Raw genomic sequence first — 11990 nt, 5'->3', positions numbered from 1 at the left:
CAAACGCTCTCTGGGTTCCGTATGCAATGTTTAATCTAGCTTGGTATAACGCTCCCGCCGCATTCATTCATGTAGGTTCCTTCATCGTCTCAGCGTGCAATTCCATGTCGCTCGCCTAAGCATCTGCCTGCTTCTGGATATCGTGCTCAGCGCTCCTCTGCTTCGTCTTAGCATCATCATGCTTCAACTGCTGTTCTTGCCTTCGTTTTTCAGTGTCAGCATTTTGATTTGAAGATGGAGTTCAAGCTACAAGACAGGTCTGGAGACTAAGATCCCGTCGAGACATGTCCTGAAATCCGAATTTCGATAGAATTGAGACAAAATCAATACGGAAAGTAGACTCACTGTTTCTCACTATCCCCTGTAATGCCAGCCGCTATTCCTCCAACCGTACCACCAACGCGGTCCTTCAATCCATGGCCGTAGTCTGAAAGCTGGCCCTCAGCTTCTGTACCTTTTCCCTGAGCGTTCTGCTGCTGGCCTTCCTTCTTTAACCCCTCGGCACCAAATAAGCCGCCGACAGCTTCTTTAGCAGAGCCCATGGTCTGGTCGTAGCTGCCCTCGGTACGGCGTGGGTCGTCGGATGAGATGCCGCCAGAGGAGGATACTGCATACGGGCCAATCTTGCCGATGGTGTGGGAGGCATCCTTCTCGGCTGCTGCATGGTCTTTGGTAACATCGCCCTTAGCCTACAGAAAGTGTCAGCTGTGTTATTTCATAGTATTTCCTTTAAGAGTGATGACCGAAAAAGGGACAGAATAGACAGTATCTTTGGCGGACTCGTGGGTTACATGGGGAAATTGTACAGTAGCGGAAAAGAAACCCTCGAGGACATGGAAGATTGTAACACTAACCTGGTCAGCAGTATTGCCGGTGAGGCTTCCCAAGGTACTCTGAACCGTGCCAGTGGCAGAGTCGATGTACGATTTGAGAGAAGAGGTTTGGTTGTCAGACATATTTGGTGTTGAAGGTAGGGATTGGGAAGATTGGTAGAGTGGTGGTGATGAAGATGGAAGTTGTTTTGTGTTCCGTAAGTAGGTGTAATAGTGAGGGCAAGAAAGAATGGGAAAGAGAAAGGAAAGAGATTAATGCTCGGGCGTGTTTACTTTTGACTCGCAGAAGCGAGGGGCAGGTGGGGCAGAAACCAGGGTCTTTTGACAGGGCTTGGCTGACGTAGCGGGGCATGTCAAGGTCATGAGATTTCTGTGACATTCCCATCATCTAAGACAACACCATCACCAACGTCGCGCAGAAACCTACATTATGGTGACATAGAGCAATCACCCGGAAATGCCTGTACGTAGACTTGCCATCTCTTGACTCGCACGCATCACTGACAGATGCAGCTGATCCTCATCTCAGGCTACCCTGCGTCAGGAAAGACCTATCGTTCCAATCAGCTGGTCGAATCCTTCAAGTCCAAGATACAAGCTTCTTCAGATGCACGAATCAGCCGCCTGAAAGTCTGCCATATCAATCATCAGTCTCTTGGTCTCGATCGCCACGTCTACCGAGAGGCTCGAACGGAGAAGGATGCCCGCGCTACCGAATACTCCGCGGTGAAGCGAGCTTTGGGAAAGGATACCGTCGTCATCGCCGATAGCTTGAACTACATAAAGGGATTCCGCTATCAGCTGTATTGCGAAGCAAAAGCTGTGCACACCCCAAGCTGCGTGGTCAGCATTCGCTCAAGCGTTGACTCATAGGACTTAGGCTGATGAACCTAAAGGTCCACGTAGGAACGCCCATTAGTTCATGTCGAGAGATCAACACGAGGATCCTTGAAAGCGGTAGCAAAGACGATGGCTATCCGGTGGACATCTTCGACAACCTGGTCTATAGGTACGAGGAGCCAAACGGCATGACGAGGTGGGACAGTCCGCTCTTCACGGTCCCTTACGATGACGAGGCTCCACCATGCCAGGATATATGGGACGCTATGGTTGGTTCCGAGGGCAAAGCAAAAACAGTCAAGCCGAATCCGGCCACCGTGATGGTAGGGTTGCAAATTTCCCCACAGGTACAATAAAAAGAAGCTCATTTACCATCGCAGAAACCCGCCACCGAGTCAGATTACCTTTACGAGCTTGACAAGATCTCGCAGGGAGTATTGAACGTGATTATGGAATGGCAGAAGGATCACCCGGGCGATGGAGGAGGGGAGCTTGCAATAGCCGAGGGCACCATCGAATTACCTGCAAACCCGGTCTCATTGCCACAACTGCAAAGACTTAGACGCCAATTTATATCACTCAACCGGCTGCATAATCTTCCCAAGGCCAGAATCAGAATTTCTTTCATTGAATACCTGAACGACAACCTCGTTTGAGACTTCGCATGCTCTTTTGCGACTCAGTCTGCTGCAATTTTGCTGTGTTGGAGAAAGGTGGCAATCGAAGTGAACACATTCGAGTTGCATATTGATCCTCCGAAGGCCGATCCGCAAGGGCTCCGACCAACGCAAATGCTCATTCCAGGGAATTTCCCACCAGCAGCCAAGTCTGTCAGCCAGAAAACCTCGCTTGCTGCACCGTTACAGTGACCTGTCCAGCGAGCGGTATCTCTCTATGATGGTCCAGCAACCACGACACCATCGAACCCCACGCGAAGCAAGGAAGCTACCAGGGTCAATCTCGGGAAAATCCTCGTACCAACGAGTCTTATCCACCAAGCATGTGTCCTCCTTGCCCAACGGCCTAGCTTTCTCACACCCTCGACATCCGAAAACCTCTCTTTCATTAACCTTGAAATTGCGCTTGTCGTGAGATCCCTTGTGGATCGCACAGCTGATGCACAGGCGGCCCTTGTTGAGTAAATTGCGTGCCGCTGCGTCACTGAAAACCCCCTTGTCCAAGAGTTTCTTGCAGCCCGAGCAACCGAATGTCTGGAGCTTGCGGCGCCTGCGAGCTTGTGTCTCAAAAATCGAGTGGTACTGTTGCCATTCCGAAGCCGATAGCTTGGGCGGATCTTTGGTCCACGTGTCGATACCCTTGCAGACGAGCTTGAGGTTGCAGAGAGAGACGGCATCAAGCTTGCCTGCAATCATGCTCTGCAGCTCGGGAGGCATTTCCAGGAGCCGAGATTTGCTACTCAGAATTAACACTTCGTCCACTGAACATAAAAACCACAGGAATTTCTTACCCTTGCTTCTTTAAGCGCCTCATTTTGGGTCCCATGCTTTGGAATCTCGCTCTAGCGTGATGTCGCGATTCGTGCTTAAGATCTGCTCACATAAGACTCATTTAGTTTGCCGTTTGGAATTGACTATAGGTCATTGCATCACTCTCACCTATGTAAGTAACAGTGATCGGAGATGCAACCTAATTGAGACGTGCAGGAGGAAGAAATTTGCCCCAACGTTGAAGTCTGATGCGGAGACTGTGTGGGTACTGTAGGAGGAAGAGTTCGGTTCAAGGGGTTCAATGATGGGAAGGACAGCTTTGGTACTTCACTTCTCCCATTCACTGCTGCGGAAGACTTTCAAATTCACAATTTATGATTTCTTCTCGTTGCACACAGTGCTTGCGCTTTCAGTCTTACGCGCTATTGCTCGTTGATCTTTCCTCCCGTCTGTATTTTTTGAATTGCTGCTGAATATCAATGGAGTAAGATCTCATCCCTTAGTTTGCCGATCTCGTAGTTTTGCAGAGATATCGATCGTTAGGGGGTATCATTTGGCTCAAGTGTGACAAGCATCAACCCGTTTCGCTTGCAAGCTTTTCGATTGTCACATCTCTGTCAGAGCATTTCGTATCGTCTAATGTACAAGAATTTTCCTATTATCCCATTTGTACAGATTGTTCTTGTGAGCGACTTTCCTTCCATAAAATACATTCATCGGTCCATTTCCTCCCGCCCGGCTGAATTAAGCTGCTTCTACCATATAATGCCTCTCATCTCGTGTTGACCCGCTTTTGTCCCAATGCTCATAGCCTCAATCGCCATCTCAACGCCGTTTCGCAGCTTTGATCACACAGATCGGGCCACGCAGCGAGAAATTCCCTACCATTTCAGACCAGTCTCGCATTTACATACATCGTCACCACCCTCCAACATCCCTTGCACCACCTTTTGCTCCCCGTGTCCGCCCGACCAACCCCAGCGTGCACCGGCATTCCCGCCTCGCGGTCCGTATACACCGCCTCCTCCTCCACCTTCCTCGGCTCCGGACACGCAAAGCAAGAAAAACACACCTCCTTCCCGTGCAGAAAGTCCCGCACGTTGTAATACCCTTCCATGACCCCGCACTTGAAGCACACCCGTCCCTCCAGCCTGTCGCACTTCCGTTTCGCCTGGCTGTCTTGGAAGCTGGCCGGCGGAAGCAGCTTCATGCAGCGCGAACAAGCCAGCCTGATGGGCGCTTTCGTGCGCCGCGCGGTGGTTTCGAAGTCCTGGTGGAAGCGGCGCCAGGCTTGTTTGTCGAGGGGCGGGGCGGGCTTGGTGATGGCGTGGAGGGAGTGGCATGCGAGGTGCATGTTTGCGACGGAGGCGGCGGGTAGGTGGGATGTTATTTCGGCTATCATTTCGGCCGGTAAGCTGAAGAGGTTCGCGGCGGGCATCTGGAGGCGTTGAGCTCTTTGTGTTCTGGTACGCTTGAAGCGGGGGAAGCTTGCCTTGTGTGGTTTCTCTGGCGTTGTTTTTGTTGAAGGCGTTGGGTACTCGCGGGGACGGTTGAGGTTCAAGATGTGTACTTTGGAGATGCAGGGTAAATTCTGAAGGCGGCCGAGATCGAAGTTGTGTCAGTTGGAGGCCGTTGGGTACTCTTGGGGGCTGTCCAGGTCGGGAGATTTGCAGGTTGGAGGGCGTTGGGTAAGCTTGGAGGTGGTCGAGGTCGGAGATGTGTAGGTCGGATAAGAAGTCGATGAAGGTCGGACGGAGAAGATATACTCGCTAGCGTGGCGCCAGCAGTATTCACCGTCTTGATTCACATATTTTTTGATTCACTGATCCGATTCCCCAATTCGATCTATCATGTCGATTCTTTATTTTACTTCACTAATCCGATTCACCGGTTTATCCAATTCACTGTTCGCGGCGTGGATTTAATAGCAGATATCACGCAAACCGATATGGTATGTCCAGGGGGATAATCCCTGAAGATATTGCACGTTGAGTGGCTCCTTCCCCCGAAAACGATGTATATCTATTAGGATCGATCCTTCGGAAGGTCAAAAAGTTTGTACATTTGTTGGGGATACTACCTGAAGTTCAGGCGCTTTGAGTGGCTTTGTCCCTGAAATCGTTGCATTTTTTCGGGTTGGGGGTTATCAGAAATTTGACATCACATGTCAAGAGGCTTCTGACCCAAGACTGTTACGTGTCTTTAGAGATAATGTCTGAAGATATCACGGGTCGAGAGTGTTTGCAAGGCGATTGCGCTCAAATTGTCACGGATCTAGAGTCTTCAAGACACAGAGCTTTTCATTAACAGTCCCTAACAGTGGCACACATTGACGGTTTCATCTCCAAAAGCGTCACACGTTTATAAGTGGGTGTTCATCTAACCACTGAGAGCCATCTATTTTCCATGACTGTTTTTTGCTACTCATCAGGCATATCCAGAACGTGGAATCATCGCCTATTTGGCGTTCCAAGAGATGGAACAGATATCTGCAAGGATAGGTATGTTTCGAGTACCTAGGATGGGAGACAACGCAGGTTACCCTTTTGAAATAAGTCCTTTCTTCGATTCTTGAGGTATTGTTCGGACAAGAAAGCGGTGGATGTGTGCGCTGGCTGTGATGAAAGCAAGATGTGTGGTTGGAATGCTCGACGCTGCTGTCGAGGGCGGAACTGAACTAGGGTACAAGACGCCAGATGCTCATGTCAGGATGCTTATTTAAGTGTAGTGGTCTTTCCGAAAATGGATAACAATTACGTGCTAGGGTAAGTTGATGCTAAAACAACGTGAGAAGTGGGATACCACCCCACGCTCAACAGAACGCATTCGCATCGATCGATTTTTTTTCTCCAAAACATGAGTTATCGCATATCGAAGCAAACCACCACCAAAATCAACGCAAACAAGATCAAAAAAATCGCCACCGCACCCGTTCCAGCAGTATCCGACTCGCCCGCCCGCCCAAACAATAAGCCCGCCGAAGATATCCTTCGCTTTCGTGGACACAGCCTGCTTTTCCGCGTCGGTGGTGAAGTCGGCATCCATGATGGATTGGGAGATCGATTCGACGGCCGTGTACGGCAGCACGTAGGGGTAGTCGGTTCCGAGGAGACGCTTGACTTGGTTGTAGAAGACGGGACCGGCGCTGTCGTACCAGAATCTGGAAAGGGGATGAGTGGTGCTGCCGGGGGGGGGAGGTGGGAGATGGTTCGGCATTGGAGAGCCCATGGGGTGCATACCGCGTGTTGTAGATTTCCTTTGACGATGTCTCTACGGCCGGTGGACGGGATTTCGGAAATCGGTCCTCGACGCTTGGCCAGGCGTCTCCTTCATGGGTAATTGGTAGTCGATGTGTGTGAATTTTTGAAGGGTTTCACTCGATGTGAGGCTTATGACGGTGCGGGCGGCGTCGAAGCAGAATTCCGCGAAGAAGGTGGGATAGGGTGCGCCCAGCAGTAACGTGCCGAGATGACCGAATGGTACATTCGCGGAGAGTGGTTTATGTGTCAGATAAGATGGTACGATCGTCATCTCTCAAATAACGAGGCCCTATGGTTTCCTGCCTTCAAAGGAAGAAGAGGGAAACAAGAGGCCTGGTTTCCTTGGGGACATGAATATTTACCGCAGCAGCTTTGCAGGAAAATAAAAATCGTGGAATCATGTCCTCTAGAAGAGAGACATTGATGACCGACCGCTTTTGTGACAAGGAAAGATCGTGGACCCATGCCTGCCCAATGTTGGGGATGTCTTTGTTTACCCACTCGTGCAATGGAATCTCCGTCACCAAGCTCTTCAATTGGCATCTTTAAACCGCGTTTATCTCACGAGCGCTTTGATTTCGAACTCGATCCCATCCTTCCTAAGGAACAATGGGGCTTTTGAGCAGATGTTCTCTGGCTCCCTTCTTTGGGCAAGTTTCATCCTCATCCCTTGTGCCAAAGCCACAACCCTCAGTGCAGTTTACTCCGAGGAACGCGTGGCCTTGGAAGGAGTCTGCAAGCCATCAGAGCTGGGGCGGACCTCGACCGCCCGGAGCATCCTTGGGCTGGGGAATGAATGAGAATAGAGGGAACAAATGAGAAAGAAAATACTGCTTTGGGGTTAAATGAGTGACTTGCCATTTTGGAATTCACATACGCCTAAGATCAGCGGCATTACACGTCGCTCATAACAGTCCCCACGCCATCCGCATCTCAATCCAGTCGGAAAATCCACTGGAGTCCCGCAGCTTCTCCAAATTTTAAACGTCGATGTGAGCTTTGTTCATTGGAGGAATATGTTCGCTCGAGTGAAACGATGGCTTCTGGTGCTGGTTCCAAAGAGCCGAGGAACCGTTGCTCCCGTGCGTCATGGTAGAGGCCTGCTGTTGCCCCGTCTTGTTCATAACGATATCAGATGGACTCTCCTGGGATGCTTTGCTCTTTCTGCTGAAGAAGAAGATATAGCGGGAGGTGGCATCAGAATGACCCTCGGCATTGCCATCCGGGAGGCGTTGGTGTTTAGCACGCTCGGATTTCTCGAAAAGGGATGGAAATGAGGCGAGACATGCAACTATTATGGCTGTTTGAAGAGCAAATTGTAAGCTTGTGCGAAACAGTCTGCTAAGGCCCATAGAATCTGCCAAGGACCATATTGAGGAACTAGGGCAGAGCTAACTTACAGACTGCTTGTTCGATTGAGCTCCACATATAAAGCCATGTCTCATCCAATTCTTGACTATAGGAGCTCACCACGATTGCGCGTATGATAGCAAAAACCATGATAATAACTGTGATGCAGAAGATGCCGCCTAAAGCAAACTTCTTTCGAAAACTCAGCTGGACCTTCCAGAGTAAGTTGATGGGAACGAGGATGACTGGTAGGCATTGTCAACGGGCAGCTCCAAGGGAAAGTTCGAAGGGTATAACGGACTTAAAGCGTCAGTGACAACATCGAGAATCATATTACTGCGCAGTGTGTCCCGTTGATATCTGACTGGCCCTGACGTCATCGCACAATGGGCTGATGTGAGTTAGTCAATGCTATGTCTAAGGGGATCCAGTACTTACTCTCAATATACATGAAGGAAGAAGCAAGACAGGAATACTCAATAGTACCCAGACAGGTCACATACGAGGCGAGAGTAATTGCCAGAACAAGCCACCACACTATACGCTGATTCCTCACATTATGCCCAAGTCGTTTGAAGAAGACTAGAAAGGAGAACTTGACACTCCAGAGACCGGTATAGAAGAAAACGATCACAGCGACAGATCTTCGCAGGTACTGTTCCGCTGCGTGTGCAAAACCGGGCGGCGGTGGATAAAGTTGGCCAGAAGACACTGCAATGTTCTCGTAAAGGGCGTCTTGGCCGAATTGCCACAGTATGGTATTGATCAGGAGAACAATCCAAGCAAAAAAAACCAAGCCATCATCTGCATGCAATCGGCCAAAGACCTTCAATCGGACTATGATACGGAAGGTAAAGAAGAGTACCGTAAGGGCCACGCTTCCCCACGCAAGGCCCTTTACAGAAGTCAGAAATACTCGATTTGGAGTGTTCCAAAACCACGTGTTGACGTACCATGAAAGTGGATTGGCCAATCCTCGCAGGACTGATGTGCGCGGCCGGCAAAGCTGAAGCCATTGTGGACATTGGGCTCTTTGCAAAGCAATGATAGCTGGCCAATGAAACGACTGACTTTTTTTAAGCTTGAACGCTACTTATATGAGACTCAAATATGAAGCGTCCTTCAATCCTATGGACATGGATAAGACTATATGTGCCTCTCTGACAGGATTCACTCGACAGCAAGCAGAGCTGCCAGTAAGGATGACTGTGCGGCGCAGCCTATTCTACTGGCCCTATTTCTGGCTGGCTAGCGGGACACCGGAACAGCTTGTCTTGGTAATGGTGGGTGGTAACAGTGCAAAAAAGATTATTGGTGAGGCAGAGTCTTACTTTCTTGGGATCATGCATGCAACGGAGCAGACTAGCCTCCGCGTCAACCCTCAAGTTTGCCGGAAGTTGCATGCATGAAGCAGACGCAGCTTTAGTACCATTCTAACTATGCGAGCTTGGGCTTGTTCTTGCAGGAGCGATGCTTCTGGCTGATGTGCTTGCCCGTCATGAGTGTTCGAATCGACGCAAGACTGCAACTGTCGTCTGGATTCATATCTTCTGGATGCAAGTCTGTCTGATTGTCTCCACAATATCAGAATGTTGTCAAGTACTCGATTCAAACATATTCCTGCTCGACTTCGACTGTTGGTTACGGATCTGTACCTCATCTCGGGTTCCGAGATCATACAAGCTATCTGGAAGGAGCCAGATTTGCACAACAAAGCCTACAAAGCTCTTTCTGTCCACAACATGTGCAAGATGCCGAAGGACGCGTTGGCCTTTTGGATGGATGACGATTCTGGTCATCATCTGCAACCGCACCCACACAGTAAAGTTCCGCCGCATCTCCGCATCGAATATCTCACATACTCGTCGGTGTCAACATTCTTAACAGGCGATGGTTTGAAGCCTTTCGCTAGGCGCTTTACGACGAATCTGACCGAGCGTCTTTTGCATACTGACTCTGTACGCCCGTAATGGTCAAGTTTCCCAAGCAGGATTGTTTCCCGCAGCTGTTGAGGCCATGTGTGGCCAAAGTCTTCTTTTGAAGCACCCCACTTTCGTTGAAGACTTCTGGGCGTTCAACAAGGTCTTACCAGGGTTGGCCAAAGGCTATCCTCGATGGCTGTTTCCTCAGAGTTATAGAGCGCGTGACAAATGCCTTTCCTCTCTTAAACGATGGCATGAACTCATATGTACTCACTTCGACGAAGCAGCAGTCGGAAACAAAGGCTGGAACCCGGCCTACGGCACCGAGTTTGGGAGCGCAGCATTTTCGACAGGGGCTAGCAGCATGATTGTTGATTTCGGTTTGTATGTGTTACGTGAACGGCACAGATGAGCTGGAGAAAATAGGGACCCCGGATCTGAAGGATCGATATCAACCCTCAGTTCCCCCTTTGCCCCCCCTGAAGAAATTTTCCACAGGAAACCTGAAGCAGTCGATCAAAGCAAAGGCTGTCATGCATCGACGGATTGAGCCTCGAGGGTATGTCAAGGGTGAAACATTATACGTTCTATCAGAGCTGCTGTCATGCTGACCGACACCCTATTGCCGGTGTACGGATTGGCATTCATCACAAAAAAAAAGAAAAGCTCTAGGATAGAGAGGCTAAGAGATAGGGCATGATCGTTTCCTTGATCGAGCATATCCCACCGCTTCTTTACTAGGGACAATATACGCTACTGCGTGTCAGCCGTTGTTGAAAGTGTTGCAGCTCGACGCGTACAAGGTTGATAATGCGGCATGTACAACGTACATCTAGTGATTGTTGGCGGAAGAGAAGAATCTAGGCTCGGCCCCGCAAGCAAAGGCTACTTATATACCATGTGAAGCCCATGCTAATTTGCCACCTGCGGGGTAGCTACAACACAGTGTGCTGCAGCAGATTCCAACAAGGGTAGTACGCGAACGTTGCACCTTGGCGCGGGTATATGAGGCTGAAGCAATCGGGCAAGCTTTGCGGGCCGGGCGTCAAATATTTTAGTACCCGAGGGCGGAGGATTTGGACCCTTCCCATCAATCCTATTGCCTATGCAGGGCGGGACCCCATGATCATCATCAGCCAATCTTAGAAATCACTCATTCCATATGCATTGCCTTGGACCGTAATTGATATGTATTACTAATGCGTGCACACCCTCTTTCCGTCTCTCGAGCGATAACTTTGAGCTATGTTTCAAGTCGAAACTTGATATGTATATTACTCGCGGCATTTCGAAGAGTACTTCGTAGGTGCTATGAGATCTGGGATTCCACTCCCATGATACCTTCCCGTTCGACATCTCCAAGCTTGATACCAAAACACCCCTGAAGCAGTCCCACTCTCTCCTTCTCGCTCTTGCATCCCACCTCCAATTTGACCTCCCCGTGAATTTGCTTCCGCAGTATTCTTTCAAAAAGCGTTACATCTCCAACGATCTCCTCCCTCTGCGTGTCCAAGATCATCCGCCCCACGAGTATCTTATGCGTTATCTTATGCGTGAACCAGCTCAGTGGGCTTGTGGCCGTATACCATTTCATCATCTCGAAGTCCACGGGCAAGAACTCGATCTCACGAAAAGCATAGGTGGGGGTCCACGGGCATGCCTCACGATTACGTACCTCAAGTCGCCACAGTATGTTCAGAGCGTGCGAGGTCGTATGCTCCGGGATCGAGCCGTGCAGCAGGACGAGTCTTGCGTGGAGAGACGGAGAACGTGGAGGTGCCGGAGATGAGAGGCAGAGGCACAATGGGGCCGCGGGCGTTCATGCCAACGTCAACGAGGTAGCGTTGTGATGATAGCGTCACGAGGTTGACCAGATGATCCCTGGCAAGAGGTGCAGAAGTCAGCCAAACTCGTGTACCCACGTCTCCAGAAGACAGCCTGGAGACACACACTCTGCCCATCGCTGTTTGTCCTAGGTTCCACGGGCCTTGAGTGGCTTGTTGGGGTCGATCCGACCGCCGGGAGAAAGAACACAATTCACCAGGCATTGTAGCTCGGGCCCTTGTAGTCAGGACTCCTGGCGACATCCTGGCACGCCGTATTGGTTCTGGCAGCCGTGCTCGTAACATCAAACCCCAAGCTCCTGAGCACGGTACCAAACATGCTGTTCAGTTGTATACATTGCCAACCGCGCCACGTACCTCCTTCTACAATGAGGCTGTAAAGCGCTTGCACATCCAGCATGACGTCGCTCGGCGTCACATTGCGATGGGTCGAGTAGTGAAGCGCTAGGTTTTCGTATGGGATAGCAGCCATGCGATTGCGCATAAGGGCAGA

At 50.2% G+C, this 11990-nt stretch overlaps 4 protein-coding genes across 4 annotated transcripts; 1 reads left to right on the top strand and 3 right to left on the bottom strand.

Moving 5' to 3' along the window:
- Nucleotides 1-115: 115 nt before the first annotated feature.
- Nucleotides 116-956, bottom strand: HO133_002132 (uncharacterized protein; the record flags this gene model as incomplete). The annotated part of the gene is made up of 3 exons (XM_037293059.1): nucleotides 116-200; nucleotides 346-689; nucleotides 855-956. The coding sequence occupies 3 exons, from the start codon at nucleotides 954-956 to the stop codon at nucleotides 116-118; spliced, it is 531 nt and encodes a 176-aa protein (XP_037150712.1).
- A 334-nt stretch (nucleotides 957-1290) lies between these two features.
- On the top strand, nucleotides 1291-2329 carry HO133_002131 (uncharacterized protein; the record flags this gene model as incomplete). The annotated part of the gene is made up of 4 exons (XM_037293058.1): nucleotides 1291-1296; nucleotides 1347-1676; nucleotides 1730-1996; nucleotides 2054-2329. The coding sequence occupies 4 exons, from the start codon at nucleotides 1291-1293 to the stop codon at nucleotides 2327-2329; spliced, it is 879 nt and encodes a 292-aa protein (XP_037150711.1).
- Nucleotides 2330-7361: 5032 nt separating this feature from the next.
- HO133_002130 (uncharacterized protein) lies at nucleotides 7362-8747 on the bottom strand (the record flags this gene model as incomplete). Its single annotated transcript, XM_037293057.1, is given in 5 exon segments — nucleotides 7362-7672; nucleotides 7782-7976; nucleotides 8235-8268; nucleotides 8288-8626; nucleotides 8685-8747. 5 exon segments carry the CDS (start codon nucleotides 8745-8747, stop codon nucleotides 7362-7364), a joined length of 942 nt encoding a protein of 313 aa, XP_037150710.1.
- Nucleotides 8748-11329: 2582 nt separating this feature from the next.
- On the bottom strand, nucleotides 11330-11981 carry HO133_002129 (uncharacterized protein; the record flags this gene model as incomplete). The annotated part of the gene is made up of 2 exons (XM_037293056.1): nucleotides 11330-11796; nucleotides 11855-11981. 2 exons carry the CDS (start codon nucleotides 11979-11981, stop codon nucleotides 11330-11332), a joined length of 594 nt encoding a protein of 197 aa, XP_037150709.1.
- Nucleotides 11982-11990: the final 9 nt, after the last annotated feature.

Source organism: Letharia lupina, assembly GCF_014066315.1.
Source record: "Letharia lupina isolate WasteWater1 chromosome Unknown contig_14, whole genome shotgun sequence".
In the NCBI taxonomy this organism is placed as follows: Eukaryota; Fungi; Ascomycota; class Lecanoromycetes; order Lecanorales; family Parmeliaceae; genus Letharia; species Letharia lupina.
This window is presented reverse-complemented; position numbering and strand designations above follow the sequence as displayed.